General features: G+C 36.7%; 1 protein-coding gene across 3 annotated transcripts in view; it reads left to right on the forward strand.

Annotated features, from left to right (window-relative positions):
* Positions 1 to 18,660, forward strand: part of slc35a3b (solute carrier family 35 member A3b) — a 43,843-nt gene extending 25,183 nt beyond the window's left edge. Inside the window, exons 3-9 of one of the 3 annotated variants that reach the window (XR_013816787.1) lie at positions 149 to 303; positions 1,642 to 1,764; positions 6,382 to 6,556; positions 7,985 to 8,103; positions 8,216 to 8,349; positions 16,397 to 16,514; positions 18,023 to 18,599. Coding sequence is in view for 2 of the 3 variants with exons in the window: in XM_079820249.1 (XP_079676375.1) it covers positions 149 to 303; positions 1,642 to 1,764; positions 6,382 to 6,556; positions 7,985 to 8,103; positions 8,216 to 8,349; positions 18,023 to 18,113 (797 nt within the window). In the remaining variant the exon portion in view is untranslated. Of the gene's footprint in view, positions 1 to 148; positions 304 to 1,641; positions 1,765 to 6,381; positions 6,557 to 7,984; positions 8,104 to 8,215; positions 8,350 to 16,396; positions 16,515 to 18,022 lie in introns of all 3 variants that reach the window. The other 2 variants (XM_079820249.1, XM_079820248.1) reach the window with 2 other exon arrangements.
* Positions 18,661 to 24,060: the final 5,400 nt, after the last annotated feature.

The following is a 24,060-nucleotide window of genomic DNA, read 5'->3' on the forward strand; positions in this document are numbered from 1 at the left end:
CATTATTTACTTACTTATACAGTGTTCTGCAGTCTGTCTGTAATGTATTAGATCTCTAGAAAGCATTCTTGTCCGGAGCAGTGGAGGAGAGTTTTGCCTCACTGTATAAGCTCACTGTCTAATGTGCAGTGCTGTGTGTGACTCTTAGGTTTCAGTGTTCGTGCACTGAATCGGGTGATGACGGAGGAAATAATCAACAAGCCTCTGCTGACGCTGAAGTTGGCCATTCCCTCAGGTATCTACACTCTGCAGAACAACCTGCTCTATGTGGCTCTGTCAAATCTAGATGCAGCTACCTACCAGGTGAGAAAGCATAAATCCAGAAGAAGGCTCTTTTTTGAAAGCTTTCAGATCATAAGTTTAGTTTCGGTTTTTAGATTAGTTTTTATTAAAGGTACACTGTAAAAAAAAAAAAAAAGGTTAACAAACCTGCATGCATTTTACAGAAGAACATTGTTTTGGTTGTGCTTCGGCTTTGTGTGGATGAATATGACCCTGCTCATCAGATGATGCTTTACAATGAACTCTGTTTGAGAGCTACATATGGCAATTTATCTGTTCAATAAAATACCTTACTCACATCTCCGCATCATTTCAAATCCCTCAGTTCTCGTCATCTCCGAAAAGCCAATGTTGATTCTTGTTTTATTACAAGCTATTACAATCATTTTGCCAGCAGACTCTCCTAGTTTCTGTGTTTTCTAAACGGATGATTTCCCTGGAAGTTCAAAATTTAGCTGCTCCATGTCAAGCCTTTCCACTCGTTGTGACAACTAAACTATGTCGCTCCCACACCATACAAGCGTCAAAGTAGCCGGAGCAATTTTTCTCTATTTACAACGAGACATGCACAGGCGAGTACCGCATGTACGCAATTCCTCATTTAAACCATCCCGACAGGTCTAAAATATAAACACTTATAATAGGCTTACCATAGTGAATCTGGGTAAGACAAAAACACGTTTAAAAAAAAAGGATTGATGATTTGAAAAAAACAAACAAACATAGTGTCTCTTTAATATTTTGAATTGGCTTTTATTTTTATATTTAAAATTTTCATGTTCATTTTAGTTAGTAATTTTCATTATGTGCTTTTGTATCTATATTTAATTACATTGTAACTAATATCTTTATTATATTTCATTTCAGCTTTATTTCAATTAACATAAATGTTTTTAACACTTTTAGTTCTAAATAGTTAGTTCTATATGGCGCTGATAACTTCTAAAAGTTAATAACACATTTCATTACCCATAATCACACAATATCATACAATATACATGTTATTTCCAGAAATTTAATGTGATATTACTAATTAACATTTGAAATTCCAGATATATTGCATTGTATTTTCCAGAAATCTAACTTACATCTTCAAAATGGAATCAATATATAATCAATAGTCAGATATAATAGCTACTGATGTTTCCATGCAGACCAAAAAATCACCATGGTGATTTTTTTTTCACGGTGCAAATGTACACCGATGTTCCAATTTTTTAAATGTTTTTGAAATAAGTCTCTTATGCTCACCATGATCAAAAAAACTGTAATATTTATTTGATTAAAAAGGAATATCCCTATGATCAAATTTAATGCATCATTGCTGAATAAAAGTACATTCCTCTATTGATTTTCCAGGTTACATATCAGCTGAAAATTCTCACTACAGCCCTGTTCTCTGTGTCCATGTTGGGCAAAAGACTCGGCATTTACCAGTGGCTCTCACTAGTAATTCTGATGGCTGGCATTGCACTTGTCCAGGTAAGGATATAGTACTCTTCTGATTTGTTTATCAGGTCACCTTTCTTCAAAACCTGCAGTAATGTAACAGCCAGTCGGCTTTTGTGACTGTTAAAATGGAGCATGACTTAATTAACGAGTAGAACTCCTCAAAAAAGCACACACTAGACTCGACTCTGAGAGTTTGCCTTTAGCATGTTGCTAAGCTAACCATGCTATATTCTAATAATCATAAAAATAGAAAGCACACACAAATATCATGTTTTTGTGTTTTTTCCTGTCATCATTTGGCTTGGGTTACATTATATGACCACGCATTTATTCATGCAAATGCTTAAACCATTCACGCGCGATAAGACACTAAAGAGAACGCAGTGCATCACTACTGGCACGCGCATCTGTGTGGCACACACACGCGACTTGTGTGCACAGAAAGCCACTTCATCCTTACAAGCACTGTCTTGCATGAGTTAAATGAAGTCTTAAATGAACGTAAAGAGTTGAGAAATGAGAAAATGGGATGCATGTCAGATCCACATGATGTGCGTCAGCTCTTAAAGTGACTGCAGCCTATTAAACCTGCTGCTGTCTTTCATTAATGTTAATCAAAAAACAAAAGAAAAAGAGAAAACCACTCACTCACTACTCTTGACTGAATAACTTTTGTTGCTTTAATAATGATTAATATCTATTTAATTTATAATTTATGCAGAAAAGACAGTGAAGTGTTTATTTAAAGGGGTGGTAAAACACATTCTTTTGAAGGCTTGATTGTGTTTGTGGGGTGCACTGTAACATGTGTTCATGCTTCGTTTTCAAAAAATTGCATTATTTTTCATATATTTGACCTTTATTCTACACTGCTCTGTCCTTCCTTGTAAAATGGTCTGATAATTTCCGGGTTGTATGAAGCCAGTCCCTCAAAAATACGCGATGGGCTCAGATTGGTTAGCTGGCCCAGTGTGTTGTGATTCGCTAACCGCAGTGCACGTTTATTGGAAACGCCACGCCCCTTACCGGAGACTGTGCTTTGGTCAGTATTAGAAACAATGGCGTCAATAAAACCATACCAATCTGAGCCCAAATCAGACCCAGAACATTTTAGTGAAGATGATCGAGCAGAACCTGTTCAACCTGTTCATTCCTCAAGAGTAAAGACTGCGGATCTACAGTGATCGCTACTGAATGGCACTGTTACTTTTGTATTTTTAGAACGATTATAGCCAAATATCTGTCGCAAGAACTATTAACCCAAAACGAACACTAAGCACTGGCTTTACTAGTAAGTTAGCCAAATCACACACAGAACCATGTTTAGCATGCCTGTAGATAAACAATACATAAAAGCTCTAATCAAAGAATCATTTACACTAATGCCAAGTTCGCTGTTGAGATTTTAACGTTAGTGTTTGTAACGTTAGGTGTTCGTCGGATAACGTTAAGTATGAATGAGCATTTAACAGACTGGTTTGCAGAACAGCGTTGTCATCTGTTTACTTCCTTGCTACAACTTACAATTAACCTATTACAGGAAACACATCGATGAAAAATAAATCAGACTTACAGGTTGTGGCCCGTAAACAGCTTCTGTTTGTAAATCCAGCTTTCAGGACAAGCCGTTGCGCATATCCTGCATTGAACTCGCGAAGATTGTGGAAGTTTTCCTCTGTAAAATGTGCAGCGCGCGCGTCGTGCATCCACGCACTGGCACTGTTTGTCTTACGCAGCTGACGTTGTGCAAATCCGGCATTGAACTCGCAAAGATTGTGGAAGTTTTCCTCCGTGAGATGTGCTGAAGGAGCCCCGCACGCGCCTGTTCCCCTCTGTCTCATGCACACGTGCATGCTGTATGTTAAACGCTTTGCAACGCACCCCCGTCCCAAGGAAGGCTGAACAAAGCAAGTACCCCAGACCTGCAATCCGGATGAAAATAACACCGTTTCCTCGGCATCGCGGCAACAACACTCCAGCCTAACTATACCACAACAGCGCCGCGATACAAAATGGCCTCACCCCCCCTTATTTAATATTCTCGGTGGAGGGGTTTATGTAAATATTGGGACTGGTGATGTCACCAACCCTGGAGGAATGTCTGTAGTCGCCTACTGGCCGTTTGCTGTAGTTCTTAGAAATTGATTTCTTTAAAAGCAAATATCTCCCTTTGCTTTAAACTTTGAACGTTGTAACTTTGCAGATGTTGTTTATGCTCAAGCAGCAACATTACACGCTAGCTAAAGTTAGAATAGTGAAATCGAGGTTTACCACCACCCCTTTAATTTATATATATATATATATATATATGAGAGAGAGAGAGAGAGAGAGAGATAACTTTTTGTGCATTTTGACTGGGCAAGAGTAAATCTGCTGGTCTGACTGGGCAGATAGAAAAAAACTGAGCCCTGATATATTGAAGGGCACAGGTAAATGTCACATTTCTTATAGTGGGTTTATATGAAGATTGTTTTAAGTTTACTTAAAAACAAATAAGTTCACGAAAAGCCTAATAAATGTAACAATTTATAGCTTTCAATTATACTGTAATGCTGAATGGCTAATCAATTTTACGGAGACATCAGTAGCAGTATTGGTGTATCGGTGAGACTGGCCTACTTTCCTAAAAAAGATGGCGTTAACAAATATTTAAAATATAGGCTACTGTCTTTATGTTGTTTCCACATTAATTTGGAGTTAAATTTGAAATTAATACAATATAAAAATATATTTAAAACTTTAATGTTAGATGAGATTAATTACAGAAAAATTTGCGATTAATTACCGGTAGTTAATTTTTTAACCGATTGACAGCACTAATATATATATATATATATATATATATATATGTCATTTAGGGTTGCAACTAACGATTATTTTAATAATCGATAAATCTGTTGATTATTTTTCAGATTAATCGATGAATCGGATAAAAAAAAAGCATTCATTTCCAATCCTTTATTCAAAAACAGAACTGACAGTGCAAATTCACAGTGCAAAAAATCTTCAGAAAGTGCACAGGTTGCTACAATAAATCTATAAATCTTTTTTTTTTTCATAAAGAAAAACACTAATCAGAAAACTTAACAGGATGTTAGAACTTGTTCTCTACACTACACTCAGATGCACACACTCACAAACAAAATTTAATGGGTTTAGTTAAATTAAAATGCGCTAAGAATTTCTCTAAAATGTCCAAACCCATTATATACTCCAGGAGAAAACATCTACTGTATTAACCTATTAATATGAATGATATTAAAGTTTAAACATGCAATACAGACACAGATTTAACTGCTGTGACATATAAACAAATATTATGAAACAATTAAATAAAACTACTCCTCCTAAAGAAGAACACAATGTCTTATTTTCAATGAATGATATGCATTCTTTATAACAACTTGCATACAATATTCCTTATAGATTAAATATGGATTAAATAATTAATGTATAATAAATATAATGAATCCTTATTAAAACTAAAGAGGTGATTTTCTCTGTCTTTCGTTGTTTGATTAATATTAAGAGCACAAATTGAAGCAGGTTAATGGACTGCTGTCACTTTAAGACCAAATGCTGACCGAAAATGACAATAGATATTAGTCATAGTTTTTGTCATTCAAAGCTGGTTTTGATTTACGTCTCGTTTTTGTATGTGAAAAATGTTGTTGATTAAAATCTAATTATTTGTCAACGAAATTAACATAGCAACAGATTGAAAAATGAATTGGCCAAAAAAGGCAAGTGAATAAAAAAGTGTCTTTAGTCTTGCAAACTATAATACCACCCCTGCTTTACTACTGTTATTAACAAGCTAAACGTTAACTTGTCATGCTTGTCAAGCTGGATAACGAGTAAACAAGCACCAGAAGAGCTACTGGAGGGACGTCACGCTCCTCACTTCGAAACGGAACAAAAGTGGGATTTTGTAGTGGCTTAACGTTACCCTGCTGTTGAACTCCCTTCCTCTTAATCAAGGACTCCAAGATGTTTTCGTTTTAGGTGCTGAATCACCACCGTGGTGCTCCCGTGCAATGCCATGTCGCGTCGCTTTTGCTGCAATTAACACACTTTTTTTATTTATTATTGCCGCTTTTCGACTGGTAGCCTACGGCTCGGCTCGGTTTGCTTTTCCGCTGCGTGGTACGACGGGTACAGCACGACTCGCCCGCTTCCACTCTGCTTTGCGCTCAACCGTGCTTTTTTTAAACTCAAACATCTCCGCGTCTTATTGAGGGGCATAGTAGTCGCGTGACACAACGAATCGATAATGAAATTCGTTGCCAACTCTTAATTATCGAATTATCGATTTTATCGATTCGTTGTTGCAGCCCTAATGTCATTTTTATGATTCATTTATTTAGACTGTTTTTGTCAAAACTTTTAGAACAGACTTTCATTTTATTTAAATCGTTTTATTTATTTATTTAAATATATATATTTTTAATAATTTAATTATAATTTTATATGTATTTCAAATCAATTTTTATTTTATTTTTAATGTATTTATTTTAATCTTATTTCTATTATTTATTACATTTTTTACACTTTTTCTCTAAACTGGGACCCTCTAGCGTCCCCTTTATCCCCCTGTATACAGTATATATGACTCTTTCTTTGTTTCTGTTTGGCCTGAACCAACAGTGGCCAACTGAATTCCCGATAAGCGACCAGCAGAAGGATCTGACGGCCAGCTCTCAGCTGATGGGACTGCTGGCGGTGCTTGTGGCCTGCTTCTCCAGTGGATTTGCTGGCGTGTATTTTGAAAAGATCCTCAAAGAGAGCAAGCAGAGTGTCTGGGTCCGTAATATTCAGCTAGGTCAGCAGATTTCTTTTAAGAAATATATGTACATAGAAACCACCCAGAAATCCATTGTATTCCTTAAAGGTAGGGTAGGTAGGATTTGGTTAAAAAACTTTTTTTCCAAATTTGTTTAAACTTTCTTTATATATCAATACATAATTAAAATGTAAGTACTCTGAAAAAGAAAGTATGAAAATTGAGTGCCTGTAGACCTCTCACGACTGTTTTAAAGACAGCTCATTATTTCCATTCACTCAACCTTCTCCCTTCTGGGCTCTTTCCAAGTCCACGCCCCCAAAACACATGAACGCGCCACAACGACCGCTCAGCTCAGTTGGAGGAAGATGCACAGAAGAAGGAGTGCATGTAGTGACATCATGTCAGAATCACATGTAATAAAAAAATCTAACTTTATCATTATGAATATAAACAAATAAGATGTCTTTTAGTACTCACTTTCAAGCTAGAATAACGATACTGGTAAAGTGTAAAATACACACACAACACAGTGTCTATGACACACACAGATACAAGATGTAAACATTGGTAGAGTATATAGCGAAATTCAACACAACAGCGATCAACTTGAGCTAGGCATATTGAGTATTTATCATCTCTACTAATGGTTCGCTAAGTGTATAACATTGTAACTGTATGCTAAGTAATGTTATGTTAGCTATATTAGGCAGCTACGTGTGCTAGTGAGACATGCTTCATGAAAACATTAACCAAAAAAATTTATAATCAAAATGAAAGATTACCTGTCCAGCAGAAATACAGCCTCTTGAACTCAAACGGGTGTGCCAGGGTTGCCAGGTTTTCACAACAAAATCCTCCCAATTGCTACTCAAAACTAGCCCAAAACAAGCCCAATCGTGTTTCTCCGGTAAAAATCGCGTTTGGGGGTAAAATATGTGTCTTTTTGGTAGGGCTGCCTGCTAAAATTCGCAAATCCCGGGGCAAAACATCACATAATTGAGGTCGCTTCAACCCGCGGACATGAAAAACAGCCCGCGGCAACAGTTTTTGAAGTAGCCCGACCTGGCAACACTGGAGCGCGCGTATGTGGGCAGATCCTGTAGCAAAAGCGGTGGTAGCCATGGTAGCGAGAGAGAGTGACCGTCGCCCAAGCCAATCACCCGAACGAAAATAATGAGCGGTGTTTATTGCAGATTAAAAAGTCTAGAGTCACTCGATTTTTATACTCTCTTTTTCAGAGTACTTAAATTTTAATTATGTATTGACATATAAAGACAGTTTAAACAAATTTGGACAAAAGTGTTTTAGATCAGACTTACCTACCCCACCTTTAAAAGAAGAAAAAACACTTTTAGTCTTGGTAGTCATTGTTTTACAAGTTTCTGCTTCAGGTTTCAGGAAGTATGTGTGTTTGTGAGCCACCATCCTTATTTCTTTCATCACAGTTGTTCCCTCTTATCTCAGGTTTATTTGGATTTATTTTTGGTCTTGGGGGAGTGTTTGTGTATGACGGAGAAAGAGTGCAGGAGAATGGACTCTTTCAAGGGTACAATAATGTGACGTGGACTGTGGTGGCTCTTCAGGTACATTTTCACTTCCTCTTCAGAATACAACACAAACGTCCTTGCATACGCAGACCTGCATGTCACATTGTTTGTTATTTGTGTTTTGTATTTGCTCCACATACTTCTGTAGGCTTTGGGTGGGTTGGTCATTGCAGCTGTAATTAAGTATGCAGATAATATCCTGAAGGGCTTTGCCACATCCATCTCAATCATTCTGTCCACCCTCATCTCTTATTTCTTATTGGAGGATTTTGACCCTACTAGGTAATACAGTTGTTTCAAAACTCATTGATTGTATTTGGGTCTTTCTCAGGAAACTGTGCCATGCGTGTCCTATGATTTACTACTGGTTAAATTCACAAGCTACTGAGTATTCCTGTGAATTACCAAACTGTGTGCACAAAACAGGATTAAGCAGTCAGTAAATAAGTGACAACTATAATTGTCTTTAGTGTGAAGGTGGCTAAATATCATCCCACCCTAAACTCACACCAATGGGTGTGTCAATGTTGCTGTGTTGTACTGGTGGGGATGCTCCAACAAACAGAGGAATGAGTCGCAAAGAGCAAATAAAAAAAAATTAGTTATTGTTATTTTCAATAATTCTCTATTAAAAACCCTTCAAAATGATATATGGTTTGTTTGAATCGGACAAAGAAATGACTGAGCTACACCTGTTTGAAATCGATAGAGTCAGCAAAGGTAATTTTGGGAACAATCTAGTTAAAGTTTTCCGAAGGTTTCAAAACAAAATCACCTAGCAACCACACCTTAAAATCCCTGGTAATAACACCAAATTTGGCACACATCAAGTCGAAACCAAATATTTATAGGACAAATATATATTCAACTTTTTTCCCATGATACCACAATTGTAACATTAATGAAACAGACCTATATATTAAGACCTACTGTACAGCACGGATATAAAATAATGTCACACATCAAATGTTTTTCCACGACAAAAACATAAAACATATGTTGATACATATATCAAAAAAACTAAAACATATATCAGGATTGCGCGCTGTCTGAGGCGTCTCTGTGCGCACCCGTCGGATCTGTCAGTCAGCATGAGTGAGATCATTTTTCATGGACAAAGGAAAGCGTACAAATAAATATACTTTTAGATGTTTAATTGCTATTTGGAGCATTGGGATCGCTAGACAAGGACTTAATGTGAAAACCTCAAAATCGTAATTTTTCACTTGTTTTGCCTGTAGCTCGAAACTATTCTGTGTGCATTTCGACTCCTTTTTCCAGCATGGGTCTCATATTATGCATAATTACAAGTAACTAACCCTAAACCAAACCAAACTCTAAACCTAAGCCTATATTAAGTACATGCAGTTAATTAATGTTACTCAGTACTTAAATGTATAATTACAGTGTAACAAAGGCACTTTAAAATAAGGTGTAACCCTTGATTTTAAGGTGATGTAGTTTCATGGTACTTACTCAAATAAGTACTGAGTAATATTACAGTAATTAAAAACATGTACTTACTATAGTTTTGGTTAGGGTTAGTGACTAGTAATTATACATAATTTACTGTTATTACTATAGTAAGTACATGCAGTATAATGTAATTACGTCACCTTAAGATAAAGTGTTACCCCCATTTTTTTTATTTAGCAGATGCTTTTATCTAAAGAGACGTACGAATCAGAAGTACAGCATGTTAAGGAGATGTTTTTTTCCGTGTAGATCCACACGCAAGTGTTTATTTGGTACTGTTTTACTACATCTTTGTTTGTTAAATGCATGTCCTGACTAGAGTCAAACATTTGTCTATTTACATTTGTGCTATTTTACATGTTCAAATTATGCTAGAACACATTAACATTTCCTTTGAATCAAACATCAAACAGTCCTTTTATTCCACGGGTGTCAAAGACACGTGCATCTGCAGGGAAACAAATCAAACATTTGTGTGCATTCATTATATCGGTAAGATATATTCATAATATTCCGTTTTTAGCAGCAGATAAACTCTGCTTTTCAGAAAATTGTGTTGCCTGTTGTAGCTTGCAGCGATTGTCTTTCTTTTAATTACACACACAATATTTGCGCTTCTCAACACACTACAGTTTCCCACTTTGAATGTGCAAGTTACTCACAGTAATAATGACAAGATAGAGAAGTTCAAGGGAAAAGTATTAGCAGTAGAAAAGTAAATTTCACAGTTTACACAGTTAAATTTGCACAGCAGTTTCTACACCTTTGAAGTTTTTTTGTGATACTTTAGAGATGTGTTTAAAAGTTGAACTTGATTTTGAATTGAGTGCCGCATTTTTAGAATGCTGTGTCATGTGTGAGATGCTGCAAAAGACGTGAGCGCAACGGTCAAACACATCTGTCTAGGGTTTACAAAAATCAATAGAAAAGCACACTGTAAAAAAAAGGACTTAAAACTTCGTCAAGACAACTAAAAAAAAATATATATATATATATTGTGTATATATATTGAGCCAACTTAAGTTAACTCAAATAATTTGCTCCAGTTAAAGTCAACTTAAAAACTTTTGTTCGTGAAATGAGTAGCAGGTAGTTTTTTTAACTTAAAACTTGCCAAGGCAACTAAACGATGTTTAGCATTTAGTAATACAAGCAGCTACAATCCTTTTTTCCCATATTTTATTTTCTTAGTTAGCTACACAACATGAACATCATTTGCCTCTTAAAACTCTTAACATCCTATAGAGCCGTTCAGATTTGCACTCTTCCATTGCTTGTATGTAGATATGCGATAGACGGATGTGTTTGACTGTTGCATTTACTTCTTCCGTCTTGTGCATAACACAATATTCTAAAAATGTGCCGCTCAAGTTGAAAGACGTTCAACTGTTAGGAGCCAGTCGCACAGAACAAGTTTTGGATACAAGAACAAGTTTTTGCATTTAAAAATGAGCCTCGGGGCAGTGGAATGAAAGAAAGAAAAACAAAGTTTAGAGATGAGGTTTTTCTTTATCATTTGAGTGCCGCATTTTTTTTAATGCTGCATTAAAGATGCAAGACCTGAGTGCAATGGTCAAACATCCTTATAACGTATTTGAAAAAAACAATAGAAAAACTATTAAAATACAAGGGGCCCTATCTTGCACACAGCGCAATTGACTTTGTACACCGACGCATGTCATTCCTATTTTGCACCCGCGCAAAGCGCGCTTTTCCCTCCACAGAAGCACGTCGCTAAACTAGTGAATGAACTTGCGCTCCCTGGGCGGTTCAGCGCAAAAAAGGAGGCGTGTTCCGGCGCAAACAATCCCTGGTGCTATTTTGCTGTTCCATTAAACAATTGCCCCACTGACCAGAAAAAACCTAGTCTAAAGTCAGTGGCGCGTTGCGCGTTGTTCATTATGCTATTTTAAGGGCGCATGCCTGACCATAATGTATAGCGTGCACAACGCGCATACACTTTGCTCATGTAATCTACACAGATGCAACAGTTATTTTTGCAAATCATAAATTGTTACACTAAAAAAATATTAACACATGAGATGACGGAAATCATTGTGGTGTGCCACGAAGATGTGAAAAAATAGGCATAAATCTAGCTTACAAATGATTCAGGCTAATTGTAATAATTAAGGATAAGACCTGTTTGCCCAATAGTGGCAAGACATATATGTATATAAGGACATCTGACAAATTGGTTTGTCCGTCAAGAACCAGGAAAAAAAATCGACTGAAAAACTGAAAAAACTGAAAGACTGAAAAAAAGACTGTGAAATCACCTTTACCATAATGTACAACATTACAACTTCACTTCTCTGTCTTTCACTGCTCTTACAAGAACATCAGTCTCCTCGGCTGTGAACCGCTCCTGGCGTGCGCCTGGTAAATACGCCATAATAATAGCAATCCATAATGGAAATGCGCACCAGCTTTTAAAGGGAATGTTGGATGACGCTCGGATTGGTTTATTCACGTTACACCCAAACCACACCTATGAATAATGAAGCTACTTCAGACCAACCCATTTTAGATTTGCGCCGGGCGCAAGAGCCATTTATCCCGCCGGGAAAATAGCAACAGCGCCGAGACCCGCCCACAAAGTTACTTGCGCTTCGTGCTTTGACACTTGCGTTTCAGATCGTTAAAATAGGGCCCAAGGTCTTGAGATGTATCATTTACCCCCAGTTTCACAGACAAGGCTTAAGCTAGTCCTAGACTAAAATGCATGTTTGAGCTGTTTAATTGAAAAAAAAAAAAAAAAAAAAGTGCCATTGTTTTGACTCAAGATGCACACCAGTAATGTTTTTTTTTCTAAGGCACGTTTATAAAAGTTACTTAAATGTCCTAATTGAACTATTCCTGGTTTAGTCTAAGCCCTGTCTGTGAAACCGGGCCTTAAAGTTTCAGTTCAATTTCACGTTTCAGTTCAATTTTCCAATTCACATTTATTTGTAAAGCACTTTTCACAATGCATATTGTTTCAAAGCAGCTTTTACAGAAAATGCAAAAAAATGTATGTGCCTGCTGCCTCTTCAGTCTGTCTTCCTGCACACAGTGCAGACAAATGCGATAGGCTGCCTTATTTTTTTAAGTTAGCTCAACTTTTATATTTTTTTTTACAGTGCAGCGCAGTGGAATGCAAAAACGTGTTCTGTGTGAACGGCCCCTAAAAACACAACATTCTAAAAACGTGGCGCTCAAGTTATAAGTTCAACTTTTAACAAACATGTATATGAACCTTGCCTTTCTTTCATTCCACCATTTTGCATCTTGCGTTTTAACACCCTATAGAGCCGTTCAGATTTGCACTCTGCAGCTTTTCCATTGCGTGTATGTAGATATCGCTAGACAGATGTGTTTGACTGATGCATTCACTTCTTACGTTTTGTGCATAACACAATATTCTAAAAATGTGCTACTCAGGTTGAAAGGATTTCAACTGTTAGGAGCCAGTCGCACAGAACAAGTTTTGGATACGAAAACAAGTTTTTGCGTTTAAAAATGAGCCTCGGGGCAGTGGAATGGAAGAAAGAAAAACAACGTTTAGAGATTAAGTTTTTTTTTATAATTTGAGTGCCGTATTTTTTTAATGCTGCATCAAAGATGCAAGACCTGAGTGCAATGGTCAAATATTTCCTTATAACGTAACTGAAAAAACAATAGAAAAACTATTAAAATACATGGTCTAGAGATGCATCATTTACCCCCGGTTTCACAGACAAGGCTTAAGCTAGTCCCAGATTAAAATGCATGTTTGAGCTGTTTTAATTAAAAACACTTTACACTGACATATCTTAAAATATGTGCCATTGTTTTGACTCAAGATGCACACCAGTAATGTTTTTTTTTTCTAAGGCACGTTTATAAAAGTAGCTTAAATGTCGTAATTGAACTAATCCTGGTTTAGTGTAAGCCCTGTTTGTGAAACCGGGCCTTAAAGCTTCAGTTCAATTTTCCAATTCACATTTATTTGTAAAGCACTTTCCACAATGCATATTGTTTCAAAGCAGCTTAACAGAAAATGCAAAAAAATGTATGTGCCTGCTGCCTCTTCAGTCTGTCTTCCTGCACACAGTGCAGACAAATGCGATAGGTTGCCTTATTTTTTTAAGTTAGCTCAACTTTATTTATTTTTTTACAGTAAAGCGCAATGGAATGCAAAAACGTGTGAACAGCCCCTAAAAACACAACATTCTAAAAACGTGGCGCTCAAGTTATAAGTTCAACTTTTAACAAACATGTATATTATTAACCTTGCCATTTTTCATTCCATCACTTTGCATCTTGCGTTTTTAACACCCTATAGAGCCGTTCAGATTTGCACTCTGCATCTTTTCCATTGCTTGTATGTAGATATGCGCTAGACGGATGTGTTTCACTGTTGCATTCACTTCCGTCTAGAGATGGGCGTATCGATATGAAATATCGATATATCGATACTGATGTGAGCATCGAAATGTATCGATACTCAAATAAAAATATTGATACTAAGGTGTTTTTTTTACCAGTCATTTTGTTTATTTCAAAAGATTATTTAATGCATACAATACAAATAACCTATGTTACCGAGTAGTTGTGTAGTATAGGACTATTTTCCTGTTCATCTGAACCATGATCTGAACGCACGCAAATGCTGCAAGACAGGACCTGTCAATCACAGAGAGAGCGTTCGCTCACTGATAACACTGTATTCAAACAGAGCTGCGTTTCCCAAAACTGTCATAAGAAACCCTTGACGCTTTTGGAAACGCAGCCCAGAACAATACTCATCAGAAGACAAAAAAACATATGTTTGAGTTATTTCACAATAAATAAATAGAAATTGTAGCCTACATAGTGCTATTACACTCTTTAAATTTAATGTTAAAGGTTGATATTGATCATGTTCTATTCCGCTACTAAATCATGTCAGAATAAAAAGGTTTCCTGTCACTGGCAATCCCTGAAAATGAACTGTAAGACCGCATGAATTCGCTCCAAGGATCGGTAGCGAACCGCGGTGAAGGCCGCACACGTTCAGTGTCTCAGCTGGAAGAATGGATTTGATTATAATATTCTTTATCTGACTCCATTTATCATAGTTATCGCATTTAGAAGAGAATCCCAACCGATTGTTTGGTCATCTATATTTGATAGTTAATCATACATTTAATCATTCCGTTTTAACCCTTTGTTGCAATTATACCGTTCCACATTGGAGATAGTTAATAATAAAAGATTAATTCAGAAAGGATCAAAATGTAACAATTTATTAACAATCAAGTAAACGTAAAATGTCAATTACATCATAGACATAAATCTCTTCTAAAAGGAAACACAAATTCTAGTTATGGTTACACTCTAAATAGTTTCAAATAGATGTAAACATAAACCATTAATTATGCTCTGTAGGCCTCTGCCTAGAATGTTACCTGTGAGATAGAGAGAGAAAGAGAGAGAGAGAGAGAGAGAGAGAGCTAAAGAGCCCTCTCAAGAGAAAGCAGAGAATCCAAAGAGCACGAGCTACAGATGAAATTCTCTTTTATCCTCTTCCCTGAAGTCACCAAATTCAAATCTGACTCTTGTAAAACTGACCAATCAGACCAAACCGTGAGACATTTGAAAGTAACCAATCAGACAAAACTTCCCCCATTGTATCAAAGGTGTTAACCATTTGGCCAGCCAGCCAGTCATTCTTTTGTTCTATCTCCAAATGGCCCCTCTGATGGCGTTAAGGGGGAAGGGGTTGAGTCAATTTCAATATCTTGATCACGACGATGGCTACAAACAGCAAAGCAGATGATTTTGTTCCATTTCAAATATCTTTGATTATTTTCCACCTTACAGAACCATGGTTTATTTTTTTACGACAGTGACAGTTCAACTAGTATTTCTAAATTTCCATGGTTACCACTACAAGTAAACATATTTTAACCATGTGTAAACAAAAATATGATCTAATAAGTTGCAAATAAGGCGTATTGAATGTTAAAATACCTTTGAAATACAATGTTAAGTGGATATCTTTACCCATTTTACTCTTAGTCATTTTAATAATTTAAGAAATGTAATAATTAAAAAGTTCAGTTTAGAAGTATCGTATCGATATCGGAGATACTGGCCTTGAAAATATCGGTATCGTATCGAAAACAAAATAAGTGGTATCCCTACTTCCGTCTTGTGCATAACACAATATTCTAAAAATGTGCCACTCAGGTTGAAAGAATTTCAACTGTTAGGAACCAGTCGCCTGAACAAGTTTTGATTACAAAAACAAGTTTGCATTTAAAAATGAGCCTTGGGGCAGTAGAATGAAAGAAAGAAAAACAAAGTTTAGAGATGAGTTTTTTTTTAATAATTTGAGTGCCGTGTTTTTTTAATGCTGCATCAAAGATGCAAGACCTGAGTGCAATGGTTAAATATGTCCTAGCGATAGAACGATAGAAAAACGATTAAAATACAAGGTCTAGAGATGCATCATTTACCCCCGGTTTCACAGACAAGGCTAGTCTGGGCTTCAGTCTGTGAAACAGGGCCTTAAAGTTTCTGTTCAATTTCGCGTTTTAGTTAAATTTTCCTATTCACATTTATTTGTAAAGCACTTTTCACAATGCTTATTGATTCAAAGCAGCTTTACTGAAAATGCATGTGTCTACATTATAATTTAGAGTCATTTGTTATCAGAGGTGACTGTGTCCCAGTAATGTCCATATGTTAGAAATGTACAGTTCAAAGATGATACAAATCATGTAGTTAGCTAACATCATGTATTCATTTATGCAGAAATAATGATCTCATTAAAGCAGTTATTACAAATTGTGATTGTATTGATCACAATATATAGAACATTTTGCCATTTTGTATGTTGATTCAGAGTTGGCGTCATCTGAAGTCCTATCAGGGTTTGTCGTCATCTCTGAAATCTTCGTAAGAGGCTGTATCCAAGATGGAGTTGGCGTAATCTCTAGTTACCTCAGAATGGGCATCCAGAGGTAGAAAAGAGAAAAGCAAATGGAAAATAATTAGCGTAGGTGCTGTTCATGTCAAGCAAATCATGTGATAAAAGATAATAATGTGCATTTCATCTGATATAACTGGAGTGCAAGGTTTTAGATTTAAACTGGGAGAGTGTGTCTGAGCCCCAAACATCATCAGGAAGGCTGTTCTAGAGTTTAAAAGCCAAATGCGAAATGCTCTCCCTCCTTTAGTGGAGTTAGATATCCTAGGTACCAAAAGTCCAGAGTCTTGCGCCCGTAAAGAACGTGATGGATTGTAGAGCAATAGAAAATCAGTTAAATATACAGCAGCTCAACCATTTAGAATTCAGAATACTTCGTAAAATACAGAACTTAATGAGTAACCAGAGATGATAGAATTTATGTTATTTGATCATATTTTCTTGACATGGTTAGAACTATAGCAGCTGCATTTTGGAATTACTGTAGCTTGTTTATTGAGGATGCAGGACAACCAGCGAGTAACGCATTACAGTAATCCAGTCTAGAAGTCATGAATGCATGAACTTACTTTTTTGCTTTAGAAACAGATAGCATGTTGTGTAGCTTAGCGAGGTGGAAGAAAGCTGTTTATTGTAACATGTGAAATATGATGTTCAAATATGACTTTTAACTTGAATGCATCCACCTAGTGCAGTTTACACAGAAAAACAATGGCAAAGCAACACAAAGGAATGCAAAACTGCTGCTGGTCATTTGTGGGTCTTCTGTTTGTTTGCTGAGCCTTTATCAGTATTTATATACAGTCAAACCACAAATTATTCAGACACCAGATATAATATTTTACTTGTGGGTGCAGGACACTATAGTTAATTTATGTAAGTGAGGATAGTAAAATATAGTAAACTGAGTCTGTGACATATTATACCCAAAAATTATTCATACAGTGGACTACCAGTAAAATGTATAAACATTTTAACCTGACCTTATTTTGCTTTTTTTCTTTAATTTCTAATGAGACCTTTAATGCAACCACAGACTGAACAAAATGATTCCTTTTTATCAAAATTATCTGACATTATCAAGATGAATTTATTCTGACAAAGTTCTTGTCATATTTTATTACCATTTTCTGTAAACTACAGCGAAAAAACTGATAATAGGAGAAAATGTTGAAGGTGTCTGAATAAATGTTGGTTCGACTGTACATTCATATTTATTGATTTATTTATAATATGTGATTTGTTAGGCAATTTATTCAGTTATCTATTCAAGTTTTAGGTTATGAATTCCAAACGTTTTGTGAAAGGGTTGAAATAATCTGAATATTGTGGTGGTAACCTAATGTCTATGGCAGTTATGGCCTGGTAATTTTGGCCTAAGATGTGAAAATAGGATTTCTTGAAGGTTCAGCAGTAACCTTTTCAAATGAAATTACTTTAAAACAAAAAAATCTTGAAATGTTCTGGCATAAATGGCACTGTTTCTTGGGAATCACCCACTTAGTAGAACTTCAGGAAAAGTAAAGCTTCTTTCTTTTGTAGTGTGTTCTTCCTGGGTGCAATGCTGGTTATCGCTGCTACGTTTCTCTATGGGTTTGAGAGCACACCTGCGGTCAACCCCAGTAAGGTATAGAAGACTGGACAGGAAATGAAAAATGACCCAAAACAGTCATCAGGAGCGTCTGCTAAGATGCTCTGCTTCAGGTGAAGTTCAGGACAAGAGAACCAGTGCAATTTTAAGGACGCTATTACAAGGTAGCACAAAAAACCCAAGTGAACCTAAGATTACAACCATCCAGAACTTGAATTGTCCCATATCATTTCATCATTTCAACACACAGAACAAAATATGTAGAGCTATGATGAGACCACAACTGCTCCAGGCCGGTTAAGTGGCAGGATTGTTTGTTTCACTTAGCTGAGGACATTTAAGGACTTCATGAAATGTGTTTACATATAATGAGGGATCTCTGACAGAGTTTCACAAATTTCACACGTTACAGTTTGCATATTTATTTTGTGTACCATACACTGGTATATTAAAAATGGGATTGTTTTGCTTGAATGTATCCTTTGAGAAATATAATTTTCTTAAAGCAAATAAAAAAATGTGTTCCTAAAATGTCTTCCTGCCATATTCTGGTAATAAAAACATGTTTAGTCTCACATGTTTCACCATCAGATGCACTTTTGATTGGTGGAGTAATCCGGCATTGTGGGAAATGTTGAGCTTGTGCTTAAGAGATCAGACTCTTTTGAGATGCTTACTGCACTTTTATTAGTCCTTGAATGAACAATGTGAACTATCAGACCTTGTTGCTTTTAGCTGGGGGTTTCAATGGAAATATATATGTTGCATCACAGTTTGTTTTATGCAAAAACGACTTGCATGCAAGAAGAGAGCTGAAAAATCCCTTCCCCCCTAAGTGGGTCTTTCTTGCCCATAATGCAATGCTATGAAACTTTTCCACAGTAAACTCAGTCTCTTCCATTGCATAGACTCGTTTTGCAGTGGGAAAGCATGTGGATATTTTATGTAAAACCATTTATTTGCTGCTGGTGTTCATGCATTTCCAGATACCAGGTTCATACGCTTTAATGTATCTTTATTTAGATGACCATCTTGAGGAGGAATATGGCTTTGACAGAGATACAGAAGATGTAACTGAGGAATGGTAGAGGGAGATGAGGTGAGGTATTTATTTATCATATTACAGAGGAGGAACCCCGTATGATCTGTTCGACCTTCGACTAGATCAGCGCTCCGAGCTTTAGACGTACTGCATGCATCTCCACTTCCAACGAAAGACTATCGTTTCCTTTGAAAGCGATTTAGGCGAAGCATAAATGCTCTGTTAGATTCAAGAGTTATTAGTCATTATTTTCTGTTATATGTCCAGACTGGATATCACCTCTTCATTTCAAACCAGTCTAATTCAATGCATAATAAAACAATGCCATTCATTAAATTAAAAGCATGCAAATAATGAATAAAACTATCGAGTAATTTATAAGTAGTAAATTTAGCAAACAGTTTCTCATGAAAGCAATAGCCACACACTTATACTGTCTTTATGTTGTTTGGTTGGTCCCTCCACCCAAGCAATTTGCTCAAGAGAAAGATTCAAAAAAAATATTTTTTATCAAATTTAGATTTTTTTTTTTTTCATATTTCCTCACTTTGTAAACAACTGCTAGCTTTATATAAATCTTTATTTAAATATTAATTTGCATTGCGTGCTAAGACTGCAATTTATTTATTTTGGTTATTGTATCATTACCGGTATTTAAACAGCCCTGTATAACATTTTTGTGACACATGCTACTTTATTAGCAAAAGCTTGATTTTGGAAAAGGGGATTTATTTTCCATAAAAAATCAGTGATTGTGTCATCCTAATCAAAAGCAACCTATTTCACCATTTTGTTTGTTATATTGGCTATGTGGCGCATTAAGCACGACTGGCCGAAAAAGGGATAGTTCAGCCAAAAATTTTAATTGTCATTATTTACTCAACCTCATGTTGTTGCAAACTTCTGTGACTTTCGTTTTTTTCTGTAGAACACAAAAGAAAATGTTTCAAAGATTGTTTGTGGTTTCTTTTTGTACTTAAAATGAAAGCCAAGGGGGTACAATGTTGTTTTGAACCTTGTTGACTTTCATTATACAGACAAAAACCGTTATCTTTTGCATTCTACAGAAGAAAGAAAGTCATACAGGATTGGAATGACATAAGGGTGAGTAAATAATGAAGGATTTATTTGTTTATTTTTATCCCTTGACATTTGTAATGGAAACTCCATTTCACCTGTGTCATAATAACCCAAGGAGTGTCAGTGGGAGAGGACGGAGTGAGACAGCTTGAGAATAGAGAGAGGGAGACAGGGGACATGGAATGGCACAGATGGAGTGTGTATGGCATGTGACTAATCTGGTGAATGCCTATGGTGCAGCACCCACTGCGTAAACTCAAACGGACTCATGTGCGAGCATAAACAAAGTCCTATCGACTCCAGTGCCAGGACGTGTCTGATTGTATCTGAGCGTATCCTTGACATTACTAGATACACTCCACCTCAACTGCTGGAAGTCTTCATACACTCTGCGCTCTATTTTGTCTTACAGCATGTAAAAGGTTTTTGCTAGCATTTGAAATGAAGTCACAAGTCTCAATCAACTGATAGAAGTTTCAAAGAGTTTTGCTGGTTGTCCTACAAAGCAAAAGTGTTTACTGCAATGGTTCCATTGGATTCACTTTGTGTGGTATGGGACCAAACATTCAATCTCTTTCATGCATTATATACCATCCGTCCTGAAAGTTTAGGGCCCTGTTACAAAAACCCCTTCACTTTAGACCCTTAGTAATAATTGTAAAGAGGGTTAGTGAAAATCAAAAATTCTGTATTATTTACTCACCCTCATGTTATTACAAACCTTTTTGACTTTCTTTTCTCTGTGGAACACAAAGATATTTTTGAAGAATGTATACAGCATTTTTGCCCATATTTCTGGACCAATGAGGTTTGATGGTTGTTGATGTTTGAGGTTTGCGTCGCCATATATGATGTAGTCTATGTGTAACCCCTCGGGTTTTAATCACACCGCTCACTGGCATTTCTGGCATAGGAGACGGGCGCACTAACAAGGACTCTAAAGATCGCAGTCGCTAGTGCACCTGTCAAGGCCAGGGGAGTGACTTTTACTCGCACCGCTCTTACTAGCTGGCTTCATTACATAAGTAAGCATGTGTTGACCAATGATTCGCTTTAAGTGAATAAAGGCTTATACTTTCATTCAAAGTGATCATGTTGCTCCAGAGGACTTAAAGGCACAATATGTAATTTTCACCGCTAGAGGTCGCTTACTCAAAACAAAGGCGTAGCTTGATGATGCCTTGATTTCACGGAATCACAGGAGTTGTTGTCTTCACCTCAGCCGGTGGAATCTAATGGGACTCGGGCAGAAGTCATATTCATGGATGTGCTAATGTATTAAAGGGATAGTTCACCCAAAAATGAAAATTAGCCCATAATTTACTCACCCCCAAGTCATACTAGGTGTATATGACATTCTTCTTTCAGACGAATAAAATCTGAGTTATATTACAAAAGTCCAGGCTAATCCAAGCATTAGAATTTGATTCATAGTTGCTCTGTTTTTGAAGTCCATAAAAAGTGCATCTGTCCGTCAAATAACATGCTCCACGCGGCTCCGGGGTGATAATAAAGGCCTTCTGAAGCGAATCGACGCGTTTGTGTAAATATGAAAATTTTTCTTACACAAACGTCGATTCGCTTCAGAAGGCCTTTATTAACACCCCAGAGCCGCGTGGAGCATGCTATTTGATGGGCAGATGTACTTTTTATGGACTTCAAAAACAGAGCAACTATGAATCCAATTCTAATGCTTGGATTAGCCTGGACTTTTGTAATATAACTCAGATTTTATTCGTCTAAAAGAAGAATGTCATATACACCTAGGAGGACTTGAGGGTGAGTAAATTGTGGGCTAATTTTCCTTTTTGGGTGAACTATCCCTTTAAAGATTTATTAACGTTACTGTAGTATGAAGCAGGGTTGGAGCGGAACGAGGCCTCTGGAGCAATTGACCTATCGGTAAGCCCCTCCCCTCGAACGCAGATGAGCCAATAGCAGTTGAGTATCAGTTGCGCTGGGACCAGAACTCGGACATCTTTAGGTGTCAGCGCCATAGAGAAACATTGGAAAATCCGAAGCTCTCATCGGTTTGATGGTGTTTATGCTACAAAAATGCTAAAATGTCGTGCCTGAGGTACTGTAACACTGATTCCAGGTATCCTGAGAGGATTTTCTGTTTGTCATACTCTCGTTAAGTTACGATTAAAGTCCCTGCTAACATACAAACCAAAATAACAAACTGTTCTCACATCATGTACACTGCAGGTCAAAAACACGGAGGTCTACATTTCAGTGCCTCTCCATATTAAACTGGTTAAATGTAAATTAATTTAATTTTAGATATGTTAAAGGTCTACATTATCTGTCCTACTAAGGAGGACTCCTATTTTGATGGGTACTATAGTCTCCGGGTAGTGAAAGGGAGAGCTTGCACGCAGTTTATCGGAGTTGTTTTGCAGATACAAAGTTTACCAGATATTAACTGCACCCCTGAAAAGTCATAAGCTCAGTGTAAATGTTTGTTTACTGTTAGTTGTATGAGTGTTTTTGTATAATTTGCTGTGTATGTTAATGGTAATGCAACGGAGAGAGAGATCGTTTGTGAATGAGACGTTAATGCAGTAGCGCACTTATGCTTGTTCAGCTCTTACGATGATTTTTTTTGGAGTGAAAAAGGACATAATAAACTTGATAAACCATTAGTAAAGTTTGGCCATCGATATACGCTACATTCTGTGTCCTAAAACATCTTGGGATAAGGTTTGCACACTGACAGCTGTCATTGTAAGATATAGCAACTCCGTTTGTTTGTCCGAGTTAGCAACAGTAACTAAGGGGGACGGGGCTTACCGATAGGTCAATTGCTAATGAGAGACGAGTGTGACACACGGCTCGAGAGTGGAGCTTTTATTATGCCACAGACGACCGCTTCCGCTTCTTCCGCTCATGCGTATGTGGGGTAATGCAGCACTGTTTTATCATATTAGATACATTTGGGAGTGTTGAAAGTTATGTTATAATGCTAATCAGTGTGTTCTCTCGGCAGCTACTATGAGACACTTGTTGCACACTGCAGTAAGCTAGATCTATATTAGGCATGATAAGACATGGTACTCGCGGTAAATCAAGAAAACAAGATTTAAACAATAAGACTGACTGTGTTGAGCTATATAACGATGATTCGTTTTCTGTCGATGAATATATCCAAATAGTTTCTCACCTGTCTAATAAAACATAATATATTAAAGCGTCTTTGGTGTTTCCATGGTTTTTACGCAATAAAAACGAGGGTAATGTGGGTATGATATCATCGATATGGTCCGTGTTCTGGTTAAAATTGCTTATTTCTCTGGATTTAAACATTCTTGGAAACATTTGTGATAATGTAAGTACAAAATATATAACATTGTTCTAGTGGTTTTTGGGTGTTAAACTTTTTACATATTGTGCCATTAAGATCAGTTGAGTTGTACTGATTAATTTTATGGTACATTTATGCCCCCTTTTGAGATTTACATTTTAGACCCCATTGACTTTGATTGTATGGACAAAAACAGCTGAAACGTTTTTCCAAAACATCTTATTTTGTGTTCCACAGTAGAAAAAAAATCTTATGAGTTTGTAATGACATGAGGGTTTTGGGTGAACTATTCCTTAAACTTAAGGGATTTGTTCCAACTGGCTGCTCATTACTCAGTACTAGTTAATCCCAGTCATTTGAAAACCGACCAAGTACTTAGAAGTTGAAAGGTAGTCAAACTTCATGGTGCACGCAGAGAATTCCTTTCTCGACATTCTAGTTCAGAGGAATTGAGAAACCCTACAAAAGCTGGCATTCCACAGAGCAGCCTGCGATTTCCCAAAATTCAGTGTCAAAACAGTGCATGCAGTCTTCAATGTTCTTCAGGCACTGTTAAGACACGT

Source organism: Gobio gobio (genome assembly GCF_949357685.1).
Source record: "Gobio gobio genome assembly, chromosome: 6".
Classification (NCBI taxonomy): domain Eukaryota; kingdom Metazoa; phylum Chordata; class Actinopteri; order Cypriniformes; family Gobionidae; genus Gobio; species Gobio gobio.